The 23,035-nt window shown below is 36.2% G+C and overlaps 1 protein-coding gene across 1 annotated transcript in view; it reads left to right on the top strand.

Moving 5' to 3' along the window:
* The window catches only part of SMC2 (structural maintenance of chromosomes 2), a 76,318-nt gene that overhangs the window by 46,370 nt on the left and 6,913 nt on the right, over window positions 1-23,035 (top strand). Inside the window, exons 13-20 of the mRNA XM_081742533.1 lie at window positions 970-1,174; window positions 3,138-3,273; window positions 10,893-11,017; window positions 13,185-13,378; window positions 14,090-14,233; window positions 17,596-17,790; window positions 20,054-20,254; window positions 21,068-21,283. Coding sequence (XP_081598659.1) covers window positions 970-1,174; window positions 3,138-3,273; window positions 10,893-11,017; window positions 13,185-13,378; window positions 14,090-14,233; window positions 17,596-17,790; window positions 20,054-20,254; window positions 21,068-21,283 — 1,416 coding nt within the window. The remainder of the gene's footprint in view (window positions 1-969; window positions 1,175-3,137; window positions 3,274-10,892; window positions 11,018-13,184; window positions 13,379-14,089; window positions 14,234-17,595; window positions 17,791-20,053; window positions 20,255-21,067; window positions 21,284-23,035) is intronic.

The raw sequence follows: 23,035 nt of genomic DNA on the forward strand, positions 1-23,035 counted from the left end.
GATCACATTGAACTGAACAAAATGAGATGTTTGAGAATAAATTCTCATGCGTAGTTTTCGAGGCAATAGAAAAAAACTTATTTTCATGGGGTGGGTAACCAACGATGACGGTGCCGTGGAGCTTCGTACAGGACCCACTTCTCATCACATGTCAACACCCTGTCCAGAAATGGCTCCTTCCTTAGACGAGACAGCAAAGAGACAGAAAGAAGAAGAGGTATATGCTCTTGTTGCCTTCTCGCCCGAAGCCAAATCGTGTGGGACACATGGACTCAACTTGTAGTGCTTCCCAAGTTGATGGAGGTGCTGTCGAATGGTTTCTCCACTCACACGGAATTGTAGTCCCGGTTCCTCCCATGTCTGGCCACTGTTCGCCTCAATTGCTGCCTGAAGATCTTCATTTTGTACATAGGTTGGTATTCCGGCATGTGGTGCGTCTTCGAGTGTTTCGTTACCGTCCTTAAACTTGTTAAATCACCGCTGCACTGTCCGCGTAGTCACGACACCCTCAGGAAAGGCTTGGCATATCTTCCGCCCCGCTGCAGCGGCGTTTGAGCCCAGTTTGAACTCGTAGACGCTCTGTGGAGGTCTCATGTTCACTCTATCCTTACGGAAGTTCACAGTGTAACTGAACTGCCACAACCAGTTAATAAGTTGGATGTACCCAGACCAACAACTGACCTTCGCCTCATCTCCATTCGCATTCAACTCACGATGTGAGGGCCAATGGAACACAGATCTCCATAAAAAGCGACATATCTTTCTTGGTTAGCTTTATAAAAACTAATTGGTTTCACTATTATAATCAAATAAGCGTGTCGCGGTCCTGAACGTTCAGTAAATTGTACCGTCAGTCAAACAAGTTTGAAAATCGCTGGTCTATAGTACACTAAATATAAAGACTTCCGTTCATCGTAGAACATGAATTTCGTATTCATACAGATTGAATTAATATTTTATTCTTTCCAGGTTGGTAGAGAGAATGTGCAAACAGCCATATCGCTGATCGGTTACGACGATGAAATCCATGCAGCCATGGAATATATTTTTGGAATGACTTTTATTTGTCGAGATATGGATTGTGCTAAGAAAGTTACGTTCAATGACAGAATTCTGAAGAAATCTGTAACACTAGATGGTGATGTGTTTGATCCAGAGGGAACTCTTACTGGAGGTAAATTCAGCAAACTTTTCTCTCTTAACTATACATGTATGGTGGTAAAAAGTATATTTATATTTGTTAAATTATACTCTCTTATCTTTCTCAAAATAATACTTATATTATTCTTATATAGTGCAGTCCACTTACAATGAACTCGGAAATAGCGAATTATTGGATATTACGAACGTAAATGAAATCTTTGTCACACCACATGACCGTATATTACGAACAATATTTTCCGTAAAGACTGCTTATAGCGAAGTTTTCAGAACGGGATCATGTTTTCTTTTCTTCTGCTCGTGGATAACTCAAGTACCGCAAAACTGGTTTTCATAGCTGTTGTCGCTTTGCAAGCCAGGCGTGACTTACTCACCTCCCTCCCACTCGGATGACAGCAGAAATCGCTCCTGTAATTCGTGTTTTACATTGTATGAAACAGATTCCGATGATGAGGGAGAAGTGGAAAATATAAAACAACCCATGAGTTTCAAAGGAGCGATTGGAAAATTTGGAAAACTTGCAACGCTATATTTCCGAACACAGCAACACGGTGCCGGACAATGCATTTCAGCCATTTGAGGAAGTGGAAGCGGCGTTATTGCAAACAGCGGCAGCAGACACGGTTCAGAAGAAAATTACAGACTTCTTCAAGTGTGCTTGAACAGGTAGGAAGAACTGCAATGTGTACGATAGGCTAGATAACAACCCAATTAATAAAATTATCTTCCGATGTAATGCTACACTGTTGTATGTTTGTAAACGTATCTGCTTGTTATCTAATCCTTTGTTTTTTCCTTAATTCTGAAAAATACATGAGTTCGTTTATAACGAAGTTCGGATATAAAGAACTCATTGTATTGATCCTTTGAAATTCGTTATAAGTGGGCTGCACTGTATTAGTCTAGTTTCATGCACAGGATGCGGGAAACGATGTACAAGAAAATTAAAAAGAGGAAAATCTTCATAAATGTTGGCGCCAAATCGTTTTCTCTTAGACATATTGCCATTTGAAAACGAGAACAGCATGAATTTAGCAGTAAAGCATACGTTCTTCAACTGGTGATAGGGAATCGATGGCAACAGAATTGAAATGAACTTAAATTTACAGTTTTATGGCCCACGGTTATATCCTTTAGACTAAAGAAGATTGATGATTAAATAAAATAATTGGCGGAATGATAATGTGGGAGGAAACGGAAGACCTCGAGAAATCCTGTTTCTTCCACACTCACATGTCCTCCTCACACCAGAGCGCTCTACAGTGAGTCACCGTGCCCTCAGGTAACAGGGGTTGGTTGTTGAAATTATAACAGGATTTAACAGTCCAATTAGGATTATCAGGATACACAAAAAGTAGTTAATGAGTGTTAGTTACAAGAATAGCTAAAATTCTTTATAAGAAGAGTTAGGAGATAGTTAAAACGAGGAAAAGCACCTGGTTAAGGCAGTTAGAGAGGTAATAGACATATGCCTGTGTTAAAGTATTCATACAACTGTTTTTACTTCTCGTTCACATTTCAGGTCCTCAGTAATAATGTTATATGGCTACCATTAATATATAAACTGTTTGGCTTTCTCCTTTTCAACTTATGTAGTTGAAATCAGTGCTTTAAAGAATTTATTACTTAAAGTATGTTACACATAGAACACTATGCTGTATACTGATCGAATATGTTATTATAGACATTATGTTTAACCAACCACGTTGGTAATATTCGTTGAATTGAGTTGAGTTTTGAGTTTAACTACCCGTTCAGCAGCGACATGAGATGTGGACCTACTTATTAACGTGGAATCCGAACCACATGAGCTCCTCCCGGGAATCAAATCCTAGGTAACATTCGTGAATCGGACCAGTGATTGAGAAACACTGTTTCGTGTTATATGTGAAGTGGAAAAGTAATGTCAATGATATTAAGTCATCCTGATTTAATGTGTTTATTTATGTTTATTTTATTGTTTTAATATCAAATAGGTGCTCGTTCGAAAGGATCATCAGTATTAACCCATTTAGAAGCGATGAGTTCAGCTCAGGAAGAGTATAGTTCGAGGCAGAAAGAGATTGCTCAAGTTGAAAATGAAATTCGAAGATTAGGTCATACTGCTGAGAGGTAAGCAGAAATAAACTTACGTTGTTTTCTTAAACAATTGACATACGGAACGAGCAAAAAACTTACGAGTGTAAGTCATATCGATAATTTTGAGTGGCAGGGTAGCTCTTTGATTCAAAAGCCAGAATGGTAGTCTTTATTGGCAGTACTGCGAGAATTGTTACAAAACTTACTTGAAAGGAGTACTTTCAGCTAGGTTCCCTGGTCACAAATCACCTTCATTGCAGTTTCTTCTTCCTTCTAAATTCAACTGCCCATTTCTTTACTGTAAAGTAAGAAAGGGCCAATGTAGTAACCATGTCAGTTTGAATGAATATCTTAACAGCATTAAATTCTTCTTATGAAAGTATTCAACAACAGCTCTTACCTTCAGTTCATCCATTTGATCTAAAATTGCTCATTCAATAATAACTAAAAATCTATACAAGTGTAATTCAGCCTTTTATAGTCTATGAATGAGAAAGTTGGACGCTTCGGAATGAAATTACCAAAGGAAAGAAGGGAGAAGTTATATCAAAGTTTTTAGTGATCAGGGAAATTTACCAAATTTATAACTTACAAATAAAGAAATTAGATATAGGCTGCTAGTAGCTGATAAATGCATATTTACAGTAATAATAATAATAAATTACTAGATAAATTGAGATAGACTGCCCTGTAGCTAAGACAGTAGAATGTCCGACTGACAATCGAGCGATCCGTGTTCAATCCCTTGACTGAGCCAGGGGAAACAAGTATTGGGAACAATTCTGTGGCAAAACCGGTCAAAAAGAAAAAGCGAACCGTCGCTAGAGAGAAAGAGAGAACCAGAAATATCATTTAAAATTGTAGGCGTTAATAATTTAGTAAGTAGCCGTATTAGTAACTGAACATTCAATAGTGATTCCGTGTAATCAGTATACGTGGACTACGTATAATACTGTTACATTCCACAAAGCAGGTGGAAATAAAAGGATAGAAATGAAAACGAGAATATTAAAATATATATATATATATATAATTTTGTAGGAAGGATTTTATATTTCTTTGTAACTAAACATTAAATTATCTATCTATTAAAATGCTACAATAGCAACAGAAGCGCCTGAGCTCCAGGCTATAACTTTTGATTTCAAACCTTTGATTTACGGTTATTAGTGATTTCACGTTTAACAGAAAGAAATATTTTAAACTATGTGTACTTTAAATAAATTATTTGAGTATACCTTTTTCATATACAGTTTATTTTTTAAAATTATTGTTCAAAGCCTTTGCATTTTAATTAGCCTTTTCCAAAATCAATGCAAATAAATCTTGCTGTCATCTTTGAAGTTCTTTTAAACTATACGTTTGTGGGCTTTTATATGTTTGTGGCCAATCCTTTCGACAATATCTCGGAAACTATAGGCTCTAGAAATATGACATTTTCACTGATCGATTGCAATTTTTGTGTAGATTTTCCAGTTCTAATTGAATATTTAAAAAACATGGCCATTATTTCTTTATTACATTTTTACGGGTACACTGGAAGTGTTGAAATTAAAAAAAAAAAAAAAACTAAAGTATCATATCCTACACAGTATGCATTCCAACACCACATAATTGTATATAGGGGTTGCATAACTCTGGTATTTGTTTCATGGCCAAATAATGAAAAACAAAGGATAACTATTTCTCCACTCTAACAGTAAGTTGAATCTTTATTGTTTTGAGTGTTTTGTCCAATGAACACCATATATCACTGACATTATAATTAATTGTGTGTGTAATGTATTTGCTTATTACATACTACATGCAAGAAGAAAGAAAACACTGATCATACGTGAATTAAAAACCCCAACCGACAGTAGGCTCAAATCTTGCAAACGGTGCGAGATATTGAAAAAGTAATCGACAAAATCTCCCCTTTATGGTATCTCTTGCCAATTTTTATCAAGATGTCTTTCACTTGTGTCTGTAAAGGGACATGTACAAATGTGAGGAATAACAAGGAGATTCATGCTCATATGTGAATGATGCGCTGTGTGGAGAGCGCAGGTTTAGCTAGTCTATATATTAAAATGCTAGGTTTATATATTTGTCCCCAATCCTTTCGACAATGAGATTTCGAAAACCACACGTGCTAGAAACGTACCGTTTTCACTTGTCGATTCCAAATTTTGTGTACCTACTGTAGTTATATCATAAATACTGTCACAGGTTTGAATGTAAATAACACAGAGTATTAACACCAAGGCAATTTATTTTGGTCATGTTTTACATTGATATGTTGTACACTTGACGCACGAATCATTTTTCGAAATGTTTCTTCCTTGGCCTTGATGCAGGCACGAAGTCTGTCCGGCCACTGGTCAATGGCATTACGCACCACGTCCATGGGAAAATTGTTCACTGCTCGGGTCAAGGATTGTTTCTGACTGTCGACAGATGGATGCCGTTTATGGCAGACCTTTGACTGAAGGACTGCCCAAAGTTTGTAGTCCAACAGGTTAAGGTCCGGGCTGCTAGAAGGCCAATCAGCGGTAAAAATGAAGTCGGGGACGTTCCGTGCCAGCCAGTCCTGGGTTGTTTTCACTTTGTGGCCTGGAGCGGAATCCTGCCAAAAGGTCCACTTTTTTCCAGAGAACATGGTAGCAGACAGTGATTTCACTATAGGTGTTAGCACTGTGTCCTGGTACACCTTGGCAGATGTTTTAACACCTTGTTCGCAAAAATGCAACTGGGTTGTGCCTGAGTAGCTCACTCCCCACCAAACCATCACTGAGGCAGGATGATGTGCCCTCTGAACCCTTGGAGCTGCCTCAGCAGCTGCAGTAGATGACGTGGCATGCACGGTCATTTTGGGCGTTGTAGGCCTGTTTAATTGTGAACACCTTTTCGTCAGTGAACAGAATCTTTCTGTGCAGATTGTTGGCGTAACGCCGCAACAGTCTCTTTATTTAAGGACCCTCTGCGACATTAATGTTTGGGGGTCAGAAAGTGACCAGTCCGCTTCTTATACACCCGTAGATGTAGGTCACTCCTGAGCACACGAGATAGGGAATTTCTGCTGACGTTCATCTCAGCAGCCATCACGCTGTGTTCGAACAGGATTTCTTCGAATTCTTGCTGCGACTGCTTTCTGGACATGCGGAGTTCGTACCATTTGTGGTCTGCCACTCTTTGCGCGGTCAGCTGCCGTTCCAGTCTCGGTGTATCGCTGTATGGCGCGATACACGAATCTCGTGCTAATTTGTAGGGGTTTCAGGAAGTTAAAAATCTCACCTGTTGTCTTCTCAACCTTGTGTAGTGCAATTATTGGTACACGATTTTCGTAATCGCCCCACTCCATCAGAACTCAGTACAATATAAACGTATGACATGAACAGTCACACACACACTACATGCATCTTCCGTTTTATACACAGATGACAGCACTGTGCCACTCCGGATGCCTACAGCGCCACTCCAAAATTTGTGATATTTATGATATAACTAGGTAGATTGTCCAGCTGTCATTCAAATTTGCAGAAACCGTGTCGTTATTTTTCTATTCAACATGTTATGGGTCATTTTGGATCCATAAGATTAACATTGTTGCAGACCGAAACTACGCGTTAGGCAACCAGCAGAGAAGTTACGTATGACGAGTTGATGGACATTGCAGGCTCTTTGCTTAAATCTGAATGGCAAAACCTATTGCATGCTGGCAACTTCAAACGCTCCAAGAGACGCAATGAGGCGTATCGGACGGATATGGATTTATTAGAAAAAATATTTCCACTTGATATCGTGTTACTTCCATAAATTTGCTACAAACTCACTCCAACATCTATATACATAGCAATTTACTTCCTTTGTTAGTCTCCTATCCTTTACTTGTGTGACTAAGGAGACATGCACAATGGGAAGGAGATTCATGGCCATAATAGAACGATGCGCTGAGTAGACAGTGCAGGTTCAGCTAGTAATACTAAAAATAACATGTAAAGAGAATATTAAGGCGAGGTATGGTCGACTGGTTGTAAAAACCCCGTACAGAATGCGAAATCCATAAGATAGTATACATCATCAAATGTAATACTCGAACTGAACAGCAATGACTTGATGTCTGAGACGATTAAATTGCAGGAAGTTGTAAACACAACACTGAATGTATACCTACTTACAATAGTTGATGGAAATTAAAATTTCCAGCTATTGGTTTCATAATTTGGCTATCTGACGATTTGTATATTCACCTATAATTGTAATTGACCCAGCGATCAAGTCGTTCTTGTCGGACTGTAATAAGTAGATCGATGCGTTGAAAATGGGCAGATGTGACTTAAGTGGAATACTAGAGATAGGGTTCCCACTTGTCCTGGAAATTGTTGAAATATCCTTGAAAATGCATTTCTGTCCTTGAAATTTACAGAAATACTGAATGTCAGATTTTTCATAATTATAATGATTTTAATTGATTGCTGTTTTTGTTTGCTATTCCTGTTTTTGTGCTGAATAATAATTTGTCATGAACTTGCATGTTTGTGGTTGGTAGGGTGGTTGGCTGGAAGAACTTCTTTCTTCGTTCATCCACTAGTTTGTCAACCCATTCTTGGATGCTGTCTTCACCAGTACTATCCTCCAGAAAATGTGCTTTGTATCAGTATCAATCCTCCATAGATTGGTGTATGATAACATTTCCCATAAAAACCTTACTTCAATCAACATCACGAAAGAAATGCTGCATCATGCCTTCCATACAAGGCAGCGCTATATGGCAGAGCTGGAGCAAATGAGGACTGTTGACAGAGACAGTCAAGTGCAGAGCAAGAGGGAAGAGATGAGTTAAAATGTACAGCAGGTGTAGAGAAAGAAAAGGAAATTGGTAGAAACAAGTGAAACTTTGAAGATTGCTTGCACATAAAGCAGAGCTGAAGTCTTGCTTTACTTTATTGACAAAGTCAAATGCTATCCGTAAAGCAGCTTCACTAAAGAAGAAAGAGATTATGTCTATAGATAAGGAAATCACACAACTCCATACTTTGTTGAAAAATTTGTAATATAATTCCTTTTTCCCCCTAATTATATCTGTCACACTGTCACGGAATGAAGATACCACGTACGAAAAATAGATTTTTGTTGTTTGTAAATTTGTTCGGTGCACAATTAAAGTATCATATGAAAAGAACAAAAATAAATGTGCCGGATGTGGGTGGATCGGGTGGCTATAAGGGGAGTTGAGAGGCCACAAAAAGCACCACATTACGCTCCGCTTTGCGTATTTAATTATTGTGTATTAATACTATACTTGCATTAATATTCACTGCATAAGCTATTATACTTTTCATTGCACTGTTGTGAGTTTAGAACCTACAGTTGCAATCCTGTTATACCTTTCTGTGTCGAAGTCCTGGAAAATTGATGATTTGTCCTGGAAACGTCCTGGATTTTTTTTTTTTAAGCGAGTGGGAACCTTGTAGAGAGGACTGCATGGGGTTAGTGGGAAAAAGACCTTTCGGCAGGCCAAGAAAAAAATGGGAGGATAATATAAGACCAAATCAGAGAGGGATGGTTGATAGCAATCCCAACAAAATAAGATTCAGTGATGAGGTTTTGTTTCTGCGGTGTTAAGCCTTTATTATTCTTACACATAAAGTTTGTTAACCCTTCCTGAACGAAGGACGAATGTATATCTAAGTGTTAATTTGGAGTCCCACCCAAATTCTTGACACTTTAAGTATGATATAAATGTAGCAAAGGGCAGCCACCTTGAGTGTACTTTAATTTCTAGTTAATAGATGTCTATATTCTTTAGTAATAATCGATACATTTGTATTCCTATACTCACGATAGTACAACGTTGGGAGTACCAAGTGAACACTTGGCTGAGGGAACTGACCTCAGTTGTGGAAACGAAGTAAGAAAAAAAAATGTAGCGTTTTACGTGTGTTTTCTGCTATCTTTTAATAGTTCATGGTCATACAACATAAAAAGGTTTGGTCTAGTTCTTACAATCGCTAGCAAAAGTCAACATCCTGCCTTATAGCTTCTTCTCCCAAGAACTTTAGACTGAATGAGTCACACGGCCATGGTGGCTCAGTGGTAGAGCGGTCACCTCTGGTTACATGGGGTCCTTGGCTTGATCCTAGCTCGCGCCGTGAGCTTTTGTCGTGGACAAACACCGTGTACATTTTTTTCAGGGTTGGCCCGTTTCCTCCCACTCTCCATTTCACCATTTCATTCATTTATCATCACCGTCTCCTTTAGCCTAGGCGACATAACCATGGGTCGTAAAACTTAAAAATTTCATTACATTTTCATGAATGAGTCACAGTTTGGTGTGATTGAAGGAAAGAATGTTCTCTTTAAGATAGAATATTTATTAGATTTGTTGTATTTATTTCGCATTTACTGACAAAAACTGTATAAGAAATCTCCAGTTTTACTTAGTACTAGTGAAACGTGATCAAAAAGTAGCTCAGATTTTGGGTAATTTATCTTCAGGATGTGAGGGCACACTGACAATCCTTAGAAAATTTGATTTAATTAGTACAAGGCATGGAGATGGGATCTTAAGAATAAAACCAATTGAATATTTGATTAACTGATATTCCAAACTGGTGCTGTGTATCTTAAGTGGAACATAGTGTATGGAAGTATTAATTTGGCGTAAGAAACGGCAAGTCAGACTTTGCCAGCTCTAATGCATCAGAACGAAGTCAATGGAAATTTGTATTCACCACCAATCTTTAGGGTGTATTGTAGTTGATGAACTCGATGATTTTCTTAACCGCCAACATAATTCGACTGTCACATGGTCTTTGCCAAGTACGTCCATGAATCTTTTCCCAATTTGTTGACCTGCTTCTCTCCTGTTTAATTTGCAGTTTTATTTCTTTTTTTTTTTTTTTTTTTTTTTTTTTTTTTTTTTTTTTTTTTTAAGTCTTACGGAAAAACAGCTGTATTTCTCCGCCTTGACAATGTCTCGGTAACATTTTTATTTCTATTTTATAGTGAATTTGTTAGAAGAACTGGTGTGATTGGCCTACAGTACTAGTGAAGGCAGCAGTTGATTGTAAGATTCAAAAAGTGATATGATTTTACAATTCATCCTAAATTTTTATTATATATATATATATATATATATATATATATATATATATATATTAAAACAGATGAATGTTAATCCGTGACTGATTTTTAGAATGTTAAAGTATACTGAAAGTCACATACGTAAAAGGTTAATTTTTAAAGAGATACCTAGGTGTATATAATATTTTTGTGTAAAATTTTTTAAGATTTATAGTTGATAATTTTAAGTGTAAATATTTGTAAAAAATACCTAACAATGTCTTATTGTTATAATTTTGTTTGTTAAAAATGTCACTTTATTATTATGCGTAGCAACAACAACAAAAGTTAAAGAGAATGTTGTATTGAGATTGTTACAAAATGTCAAAGCTTTTGTATATTTGGCAGTCCATGTAACTCTTAGTTTGTGCTAAGCAGAACAAGTTGAGTTCATTGTGGTTTCTGTAGTGTAAGCGTTGTAAACACCTTTGTGAGTAGTACTTAGATTGAGAAATTGTACTTATTTCTACGTTTTAAGAAAATGACTGCTATTTCTCACATGTTTGTTTTCAAATCATTGACATTCGTATCTTCATATTTTGTAGGTATAATACTTTAAAACAGCAACTGGATTTGCGAACCCATGAACTAGAATTGGTGAGAAGAAAGCTAGAGCAAAGTACACATCATCAAATGCAGCAGGAAGTAGATGAGCTCAAGGCTACAGTTGGTAAGTAGTAATTGAGTGGTTTCAAATTACTGTACTGTAATTAGGTCTAGGAAATGACAGACCTCAACGATACGTAAGCATTTTTACTTTTATACCAAACAATATAGAAGTAAATATTATATTACAAGTATTAAAAACAATATTAATTGAAACTTAGCATTAGAGTTGCCTAACCAATTTTTGCTTTATTTTATCCGCTAAACCTTTTTTTGAACTTACTGTTGCCAGGTATTGGCATTTACTAATGCGTAGGATTCTTGAATAATCACTAAACTTGTATACTCATAGACATTCGACAGGTGTGCTTAGAAACTCGGAGACAGCGTAAATAATATATTGTGTTTCGGATAACATCAATTTGTACTAATACGTAATTACCATTTTCGACCAACTGTCATTCATATATGCATAAAAACAGTTGAAATTTAGGGAATTAGACATGAACTTTAAAAATAAATTCTAAAAAAACTCCAAAGTTCATTATAATCTCATTGTTGATCAAAACTTCCCGTCCAAATTTATTTTAGGTTCTTTAGTTCTTACGAAACATGATTCATAAATTAGAATTCACCTGTTAACAAGAAACTGCAGTTTCGCAGAAAATATAGCAAAATTTGGTCAGAATTGGAAAAGACCGCAGCATTAAGGTAAAATAGTTTTAATTTATACTAGTATAAACTGTGTAAAAATTACTAATATAAACTTGTTTAGGTCTTGTAAAAATCTTGTCAGCCAGAGGCCTCTTGATTTGTTGATGCGTGGTTATTGCATTGTCTCTCAGTGCCATTATATCTGGCTTCCTTGACCTACATTTTGCTACTTGTTAATTCAAGGAACTTACCAAACCTCTCATGATACTGGATCAATTCGAACATTTTGTGGCCCATAGAAAATAATTTCGGAATCTGCATAATATTCACTCATCATACTGCTACACAAAAGTATACCATGTGTTACTTTTATTATTATTTATTTATTAAGTTTTGAATTCTGATAAGTTTCCTGTTCATATTTAATAGCTCCTTAGGAAAGTGCCTTTTTGACTAATTTTAAATACATTGAAAGCGGGTAGTCTAGAAGTGTGGTAATACTCTAGTAAGTGGTAAACACTTCAAAATATAACGAAAGTAACAATGTAGGAGGAGAATAGGGATAGGGGAGAAATGTTTGAGGGTATGACCTCCGGGATCTTGAATTTTATGCAATTGTCTTAAATTGAAACTACAGCATATTGTATGTGCCATTCAAATTCTGCAAAAATTGGCTGTGAAAATGACGACGCATGCTATGGTTTCCATTTAAAACAATTGTTTAAAATTCAAGATCGCGAAAGTTATTGTGATGTGTCCTCAAACATCCCCCCCCCCCTATTCCCCACTTACATTGTTACTTCGGTTATGTTTTGGATCATTTACCATTATTAGGGTGTTTCCATACTTTTGAATCACCCTGTATATATGTATTATTACATGACAGAACCCTCCCTTTTACAGGTATGGATAGTCTTCTTTTTTCCTAACATTTAAGTAACCTCTTCATGTCGGTCAGAAACAGTTCTTAGTTTTTACATATTTAGCACAAAAGTACTTTCAACAATTCGAAAGTAAATCTGCGGTACAGTATAGTGGACAGAAAATATCCCAACAAAATATCATTAAGTCGGAAGAGCTGATGAACCTGGTCACACAGAAGCAGAACACTTGCAGCCTGTTCGTGAAATTCTTCTTTTCTTTGTCCACAGTAAATTGCTTTCTAGTAGGAGCACAGTCACTATACGAATTAATGTTTTTTTTTTTGCAGAGAATGACATGTTGAGAAGAAAATTACCACACATTCAGTGTATTTTGCAGTACACTGGCTATAGAAACACATTCCCTAGCAATACTTTTTTTTTTTTTTTTTTTGAGGGAATTTCCCCCTGATCTTCACATTAATTCCAATTGAGGTACGGTATTTTCATATTAGATTATATTTACATATGTAAATAATGTATTTACTGTACACTACATGCAATTACTGTGTGATCTTGTGTCACCTCTCTGTAACGGACACCTCTCATTTACATATTATTATCATGTTTCATCGGTGTCTGTCATTCATAGATTCTACTGTAATTATCTTGTAGATCTTTTACAATTAATTGAACTGTTACTGTGATTATTTATAGCTGAAATGGAGAAAAACTTGGTGGAATGTAAGAAAATAGAATCAGAAGGTGCGAAGAAAGTACAAGAATTGGAAACTAAAATGAAAAACGCGAAAGCATTACGCGAAAAAGAGCTAAAAGCAGCTGAAGATGCATTAAAATCAATTAAAAAGAAAGCCGAAGCAAGCCGAGTCCTATGGAAGGAAAAGGAACAGGTAATGTGGATAATGTTGAAACGTTTTCTCAGCCGACTTTCAAACTATAGTTTGTTTATTCTTATTTGGTTGGTTGATTTCGAGTTCATTACAATACTGTATGAGATGTGGAGCTACAGCGTAACTTGGAATTCGAACCACGTGTGCTCCGAGCAGCGCGAATCGAACCCGGGACTTCTCGCATCGATTCATATTGTACAACGTAGGATTTTTGATACATTTTAAAGGGATTGTACAGTTTCTTGGGGCGTTTTGGATTCGAAACGTGCAGCAGGTCATTCTAGTTGCAGATTTTCGACAATATCTTTAGGTAAAGGGTGGAATTATACCTATAAATATGGAAGCTATTTACAAGTTCTTTTCAAAAATTCTTTCACGTCTTTACTCCCAGTGTTTCCAATGTAAATTGGCGCTTGAGCAGCAGTATCTGGAGCGCTGTTAATGAACAAATAAATTATTACAAACTACTAGTGAAACTATAAATCTATTTTACTATAATGGGATTTTTATATATATATTTCTCTCTCATGCAGCATATTCTCTGTTAAGTTAAAGTTGGTATTCAGCATAAATTTAATATCATTCTCTTCTGTTGATATCCTGTAGCAAAGTCCGGCTTTTGAAAGATTTTCTAAATGCGGAAGAACTATTTTTCTTTCTTTCTTTCGTTTTTGGTGTGTGTATATATATATATTTCTTTATATTTCGTAGGAACATGAGAGTCTTCGTCTGGAAGTAACAGAGTTAAAGACTGCAGTAGAGACCGCTGAGAATCAGATTAAATCATGTGAAGAAGTATTGAAGCAGTGTACTGAAGATGCAGCACGGTTTAAAGAAGAAGCTGCGGAAGCTAAGGTAGGTTACTAAATGCAGTCAATATAGTAAGTATCCTGTCACTTACCCCTTCTTATCTGTGTAACGCATGCAATGGTAACCACAGTCTTCATTTCTGTTATTCTTATGTCACCGGGATTTGCCCTGAGGACCTATATCATATACTATAATTGGTTTGGCCTTCACCCGGGAAATTGAGACATTCAAATTCTCTATAAAAGAGGAGTTGGATATAAGCTAAAATAGCTCCTAATTGACCGAAACACACGAAATGTAAAGCATTTTACTCTACATTGCCTGTAGTTTGGCTTAGGAACATATTTCCGTACGTCGAAGCCAATTATCTTGACACAATTATTGTTAATTTTCCTTTTTTTATTTTTCTTTAATAAAATAAAAAATTTTCAGAATCCGTCCTCCCTCAAATTTTGAAAGCAGCCTCGATGTGGCTATTTGCTCTCAGACTGTCTTCAAACCACCTTATAATACACGAGCCGAAGTGACTCAGTGCTTTCGATCCCAGCTCCCACCAAGTAGTTTGTGGTGGACAAACGCCATGTGCGTAAATTTTCTCGGGGTTCTTCCGTTTCCTCCCACTTTCGTCATTCCACCATTATCATCCATCTCATCATCACTGTCTCTCTTAGTTCCGGTGCATAATCGTGGGTAGGTAGTCCTATCCATTTGGGTTGATTTGATTTGGCCAACCATGTTAGAAGAAATTCACGTTTCGACAAACTGAAGCCGATATCAATGACTACCTATTTTTCCCAGATTGACAACAGAACTGAAGAAAATTTCTACACAGCTCGGCTTTTTACCACTTTAAAGCTCTCCAAACCTTTAGAAAAGAGCATCACCTAATTTAAGAGCTATTACACATATTGCAAGGAGAAATTAGGTATTTATGAAATAAAATACGGTTGCCATTAGAGTCGCATAGGCAAGACTAAAAGAAACGCCAAGATCTGTAAGAAGGAACATGTTCTTTTTCCTCACTTGAGGCAACATGGAAATTTTAAAACTTTTCTCTCTCTTGGAAGAGCTGTTTTATATTCTGGTAAGGTTTCTTCTTCATAACTGCATCTAGATATTCTATTCTTGGTCTTCCTCTTCCTGGTTTTCCTTCTGCCTTTCCCTCTTATCAACACGGTGATCCAATCGGACTGCCGAATAAGGTGGCCAAGCATGCTGTTTCTTTTTCGTATTATCTTCATGATCTGTCGTGCTTCATTAGCTTCTTTTAGTACGTCTTTGTTCCTTTTCCTTTCGGTCCATGATATGCGCAGCATTCTGCGCCAACACCACATTTCAAATGCTTCCAGCTTCGATATTTCAGTTTTTCTTAATGTCCATGTCTGATCCGTAAAGCTCCATGCCCCATACCAGTCTTAATAAATCGTTTTCGTAACCGAACCGTTCATGGCAACCGTATTTTATAAAAAGCCGAGCTATGTAGAAATTTTCTTCAGTTCTGTTGTTAATCTGGGAAAAATTCTTGATGTTAGCAGCCCTGCTCTTGTGCACTTTATCACTTTGGTTTTCTTTTTATCTTCATTTTGCATGTTATTTTCCGTTGGTCGTTCAAGTTTGAAAGTGCTTCCTGCAAGTCCTCTTCGTTCTTAGGTATCAGTGCTATGTCATCAGCAAACCTTATTGTGGTGTAAACCTGGCCATTTACTATTACACCTTTCTCGTTTTCATCAAAGAATTCTTTCATAGCCTCTTCTTATATAGACGTTAAAGAGAAGAGGTGAAAGTACACATCCTTTACTTATTCTTGCTTCCTTCTAATCTCTTCCTATAACAGCTATCTGGTTCCTGTAAAATTGATATATTATTCTTCTGCCTCTGTAATCCACTTTCAGATTCTTACACGCTCTGAGCATGATATTCCAATCTACGTTGTTAACAGCTTTCTCTATATCCACAAATGCTATAACAGTTAGTTTGTTTATTCTGATGTGCTGTTCCATGATCAACCGTAGATTCATTATTGCTTCCCTTGTTCCCCTTTTCCTCCTGAATCCAAACTAGTCCTCCGATAGCCGTTCTTCGATTTTCCCTTCCATTCGTTGTGCGATAATTTTACACAGTATTTTTGAAGCATGGGAAAGCGAACTTAATGTTCTGTGTTCTTCGCATTTCCGTGCGCCTTTTCTCTTCGGGATAGGGACCAATATGCTTTTCTCAAAGGCTTTTGGTATTTCTCCCGAGATGTACATTTCATTAATAAGATTAAATAGTTTCTTCTTTGTTGCTATTCTGAGATTCTTAATGACTTATGTTGGTATTTGGTCTATTCCTGGGGCTTTACCATGTTGCATTTTCTCCGAAGCATTGTCAAATTCGCACTGTAAAATTGATGGTTCTAATTTATTTTCATCGACGTCTTCTTCCTTCTCTAACTCTTCCTTGTTCACTCTGTTTCCTTTGTAGAGTTCTTCAATGTATTCCTTCCAACTTCTTGTTATCAGCTGCTCTTCTATTAGCGTTGTCCCATCCTTGTGTATGATGGTGTCTGTGCTTTTCTTTTTCTCGCCTGAATGTTTTCTAATCTTTCTATATTCTGTTTCTGTGTTGCCTTTGACGATATTTTCCTCAATTTCCTTGCACAAGTTGTTATCCAGTTTTCTCTGGCCTTCTTTACTTCTCTGTTGATGTGATTTCTGCACCTTCTATATTCCTTTTTTTTGTTTGTTATCTTGAAGTTTCGTCTTATCTCCATGTTAGGGATACTAAATCAGAAAGTCTGGTGTCAGGTCTATCAAAACATTTAAAAGAAACTCAACACAGGATAGAAAACTCAGAAATTTTATTGGGGCTAAAAATGAACTAAAATGACTTGTTTTTGAAAATTGGTTTATTCACTTTATTTATTTTTTTTTTTTTTAAAGAAAGCATTATATAACAATAAAAATACCAACATTAGTTAGTAACCTTTTACCAATGAACAAAAGAATATGCAAATTGATCTCGCCATATTGCAATCCGCGTTTCCATCATTTGACGTGTGATCTTTGATTTCGACAGTGTTTCCAGCATTATTGTACCATGTGATTCCATTCCTTGTATTTTTCCCTGATGTTTGTATATTTTTGTTGTTGTTGTTTTTGTTTGTTTTTGTCCTTTGTGACCAGTAGCACTCCACGGACAAATAGGAAGCTCAAAAGTGCAAGTGGAATTCCTGAATACCAATAAACCAGGAATTCCATAAACCTGTGAGTAAAATTAGAATTTATTGATTTAAGAAGTTCATAAATAATTAAAATAGTACGGACATATTTCTAATATGGAAAATTATTTACGTTTTTCTTGTTGCATATGTCATTGTATTTTTTTCAAGAGTACTTTACAGTTTTCTTTGTTTGTATATAACGTAGAAAGAGGTCCAGCAACTGCAGCAAGAAGTGAAAGCCCAAAAAGAAGCAATTAACCAACAAAACAGGGAGATCCAACACTGTACGAACAAAAAGGAGAAACTGATCAAGGATGCAGCAGAGCAGAAGCTTGAAGTCCAGAAACTTGAACACAAACTCACAGATCTGGAAACTGAAGCAAAAGAATTGGAAGCGAAGGTTAGTTCAAGATAACTATTAATTGTAGGAACGTCAGTTGGGTTGGTTCCATTTGTTGATAAAGTTGCGGAAATTTGAAAAATGAAATGAAATCTCATGAAGTTTTACGTCCCACGGTTATGCCGGTTAGGCTAAAGGAGACGGTGATGAGTGATGAATGAAATGGTGGAATGAAGAAAGTGGGAGGAAACGGGAGAACCCCGAGAAAACCCACGCACACGGTGTTTGTCCACCACAAAGTTCACTTGGCGGGGACTGGGATCGAACCCGGGACCCCAAGCACCAGAGGTGAACGCTCTACCACTGAGCCACCGCGGCCCCTGTGGAAATTTGAGTTCATAGATTTTTAGGTGAAATTAAATTTTAGAGGTAATTGAATCATAGATTGGTTGTGAAGGAAAAGCTTCGTATATTTTTTCAAGGGGAAGAGAAACTATTGTATTAGCGACTAAATTCCACTTACTTTATGTTATGAACACTGTAATATATTGTTTGTAAGTTACCTGAAGGATTTCTTTCAATCGGCGAGTCAGGCGACTGTAATATTTATTGTGATTCTTTAAATAAGAAAATTGAGTTCATTTCATTTGCAAATCACAACAGTAAAAATTACGATTTGAGTAATATATAGTATTGTCGTATTGATAAACAATGTAATTATTAAACATGTACAAAAGATATGTTAATTTTATTTTTATTCCTCTTAGTTTTCATTATTCCTTGTATTCATGGATTGCTTGCTACTTCGTCGGAAGTGATCCGTTAAGGTTTGCTTAAATAAAGACTCAAACCACTATAAAGAGTGTTGTGAAGCGGATGTGCTCTGCAAATACAGAATTAGTATGGAGAAAAGGCTAGACAAATTCTGTGGGTATTTTGTTACTGGTGTAAATCGTAGATTATGTTTTTTAATTTTCGAGCAACGACAGGAAGTGTGAGTACTGGACAATGGAGTGGAAGACCAGATCCGTAGCCAGAACATTAAGACAAATTTTATCGGGACCTGACTTGAGTTTACTTTACATTTATACATAATAACTAGAGACTGGATGTTAGGCAAAATGCCTATTCTTTAATATTAAAGATATGATCAAAAATAACGTTTTAAAGTTTATATTGGTGGTTATAGTTTAAATTTAAGCCAATTTTATTTTGACTATTTCACCCTTTCCTGCCTAAATTATTGCTTTAGTGACTAATGTTGCCTATTCTGTGCATTTTCTTCAAAATAAAACTATTGATGAAAATATATAATTGATTGTTTCAAGAAACGATTCTGTTCTTCCGAGAAATATAAATGCTGTTTGTAGTGATAAGATGTAAAATTTTGGTTTGTTATGTGTACTGATAAAGTACTGTAAAACTTTGGACTGCTGTGTGTACTGATAAAGTGTAAAAAATTTGGACTTATGTGTAGTGATTTAAGTGCTGTAGGAATGTATTTACCTAATATACATGGGATACATGTCAAGCTTCGTTTTTATATGTGTAGTGATTAAGTGCTGTAGGAATGTATTTACCTAATATACATGGAATACATGTCAGGCTTCGTTTTTATATACCGGTATACAGTAAAAAAGATATTAACAAACAGGTATGTTTCTATATTCTTTAAACATCATCTATGACTTGAATTTATTTTTTAATTGTATTGAGTATTTATCTCGATTATTTCGAGTTACATGTTCGTGTCTATTTTTTAAATTTTAAGTGCCTATTTGCCTGCCTATTTCCCAGGTTTTTAATGCCTAACCATCCGGTCTCTAATAATAATAATAATAATAATAATAATAATAATAATAAACAACTGAAAGTTTCGGAGGGGTCTCAAAGTAGTACCAGGGGTGAGGCTATGGGTCACCCCGTGGCTATGGGTCTGTGGAAGAGGCAAGAAAAATAAATACTTCATAATACAGGGTGTCTATCGGTCACGAAAACAGAAAACGGTCATGAAAGTCACGAAATTTAGCTTTTAGGTCTCAATTTTTTTTTAACTGTACAAATGTAAGTACAGATTGGAAAATTTTGTTTTATGAAACGTCAAAATTCACCACCAAAAAATGTCTATGGTCGGGTTTAGACGTTACCAAATCGCAAGCAAAGTACGTTTTTATCGCATGGATGAAAATTCGGCCTAATTCGCTCTTCAAAATGTTATAAAATTTTATGATTTGGTAAAGAAAAGGTCACGAAATTTCATTTTGGAATTTTAGTAGACATCCTGTAATATAACACATTTTTGTTTATTTTGTTTCTTCCCTAGGTAGCGTCGATGCTGAATCAGTACGAATGGATTGCAGAAGACGAACATTTTTTCGGTCAGCCAAACACAGCGTATGATTTCAAAGAAACCGATCCTCATGAAGCGGGGAAGCGAATTAATCGGCTACAGGAAATAAAAGATAAACTTAGTCGAAGCGTGAACACAAGAGCTATGAATCTTTTGGGAAAAGCTGAGGAACAGGTAATTATAAATAACACTTATTCTCTCGGTACTTGTCTATAAAGAGTCGGAATTTATACTTATATAGTGATGGCTTAAAGATGGATGCATATTTAAATAGCTAAAAACCCACCTATGAGCATCTTATTATAATATTGACAGTGACGCTGTTTCAACGAACTATCATCTTCGTTAGTGTAGATTGAAAACAAACAAAATAACTCATCATATTATCAAGTTACTTCCAACTCATAGGTGATAGAATATATTCAGGTGGTTTGGATGAATCCGCTAACTAATGAAAAAATGACCACGTGATCAAACTTTCATTTGCACAGAAAGTATTTACGTAAAAAGGAAACGACTATTACATCTACAATTAAACTTTTTTTTTTTAAAAAAAAAAGTAGATTTATCTTCCTTTTAAGGTGAAGTACTGTACTTCAAAATTGGTACAAATCTTAAATATTTACAACTAACAGAACTGGAATTTGCAATTAAGACTAATAATAAGTGAAGAGTATTATATAATGCTTACAATTGAGATTTTAACTAGTGTTTGATGTCATACATTGGAACAGTATTCTTAACATTTCATTTGTAACTATATTTTAAACATGTCATCTTTAGTGTACAAGTTGTACACTAGAACTTTAATTTGTTTTTACTATTAAATAAGAATTGGAAATTAAAAGTAGATACATTTGCAAGTTTAAACAAACAGATTGTAAGTACTAGTATTTCGTAAAATTGCTTTATATAAATATATAACGTAAAATATCTTTTGATATAACCTATACAGTCTTTGATAATAATTATGTTTTTTAATTCTAGTATAATGATTTGCTGAGGAAGAAACGAATTGTAGAAAATGACAAAGCTAAAATTGAAGCTGTAATACGAGAACTGGATGAGAAGAAAAAGGAAGCATTACGTCAGGCATATGAACAAGTTAATAGAGATTTTGGATCCATTTTTAGCACTTTACTTCCCGGAGCTCAGGCAAAACTTCAGCCGCAGGAAGGACAAGACGTATTGGATGGTTTGGAGGTTAGTTTACCAAGAAGTTTATTTGCAATCGTCAAATAAACTTCTTTGTAATCAACTCAAAATTTAATTTGTTCTCAAAAGTCAATCTTTAGTCAATGGGCACAGTACCTGCTGTGTGTATAAATATGTAAAATTTGTTTTTGCCTTTCACTTTTCAAATAAAACATGGTAGCTTATAGACAGTAACATTCATAAAGTATTGAAAGCAGAACACTAGATTGTTTGAGGGAGGAAATCAGCTCAATCTAGAAGTCATTTCTTTATATGTCCATCGTATATGAACACAAAAGGAAACTTAGTTTCCTTTGGCGAGGTGTACTTTGTATTTAGAGTGTATATTAAAATGAGATGTATTAAAATATATTAAAATGAGTGTATATTTAATGAGTATGTATTAAAATATATTAAAATGAGTGTATATTTAATGAGTATGTATTAAAATATATTTGGTCTAGGAATTAATTCGTGCGGTTGGTACGCACACATTGAAGCTGTAGTACAAACACAAAATACATAAATACCTTAAGAAAAATATTGTCCATCGCTAGCCACCACTTTCGCCCATCTGTCAGGCAATGTACGGATTCCGTGGCGAAAGAAGTCCTCATCCTTGGAAGCGATCCAGTCAGAGACCCATGTTTCGATATCTTCTGAAGAAGTAAACCGCTGTCCAATCAAATCGTTGTTCATGCAATCGAACAAGTAGTAGTCCGAAGGAGCAACGTCTGGTGAATACGGCGGGTGGGGTAAAACTTCCCATCCGACATTTTCTAAATAGGTTTTGACCGGTTTTGCGACATGTGGGCGAGCGTTATCATGTTGAACAATAAGTTTATCATGTCTGTTCTCCCATTCTGGTCGTGTTCTGGCCAGAGCTTGCTTCAAACGCATTAATTGTCGTCGATAACGTTTTCCATTCATAGTTTCACCCGGTTGCAGCAGCTCATAGTACACCACACCTTTCATATCCCACCATATGCACAGCATAACCTTTGCACAGTGAATATCTCGTTTTGGTTGTGATGGACCTGGTTCACCTGGTTTCACCCAGGTCTTTTTTCGTTTAGGGTTCTCGTAATGGATCCACTTCTCATCACCCGTAATAATTCGATGCAGAAACCCCTTTCTGCTCTGTCGTTGAAGCAGCAATTCGCAAATGGTTTTTCGTCTTTCAACGTCTCTGTCTTTCAATTCATGTGGAACCCAATGTGACATCTTTTGAATCATTCCCATGGCTTTCAAGCGTTTGGAGACTGTTGTTTGATCAACGCCTAATGCTGCTGCAAGTTGTTCCTGCGTTTGACACGAATCCTGCTCGAGCAATGCTGTCAATTCTTCGTCTTGAAATTTTTTTGGCTGTCCAGCTCGCTCTTGGTCTGCCAAGCCGAAATCACCACTTCTAAACCGTGCAAACCACTTCTGACACGTTCGCTCAGCTAGAGCATGGTCACCATACACTTCCACCAAAATACGATGACTTTCAGTCGCACTTTTCTGCATGTTAAAGTAATGCAGCAGGACACCCCGCAAAAACACTTTATCAGGCACAAATTGCGCCATGTTCACTTAACTACAAACTGGTGTTGTTGACGCTTTAATCCACTGCCCTATACTACGAACGATACGCGATGACAGGGGTTTGCAACACATGTGTGGATACACGGAACTGTGGGACGCTCCGTTCGTTGCGCCATCTCTTGTCCACCCGCACGAATTAATTCCTAGACCAAATATTAAAATGAGTGTATATTA

The sequence above is a fragment of the Thermobia domestica genome, chromosome 16, assembly GCF_964235325.1.
Source record: "Thermobia domestica chromosome 16, izTheDome1.hap1.1, whole genome shotgun sequence".
NCBI classification, from domain to species: domain Eukaryota; kingdom Metazoa; phylum Arthropoda; class Insecta; order Zygentoma; family Lepismatidae; genus Thermobia; species Thermobia domestica.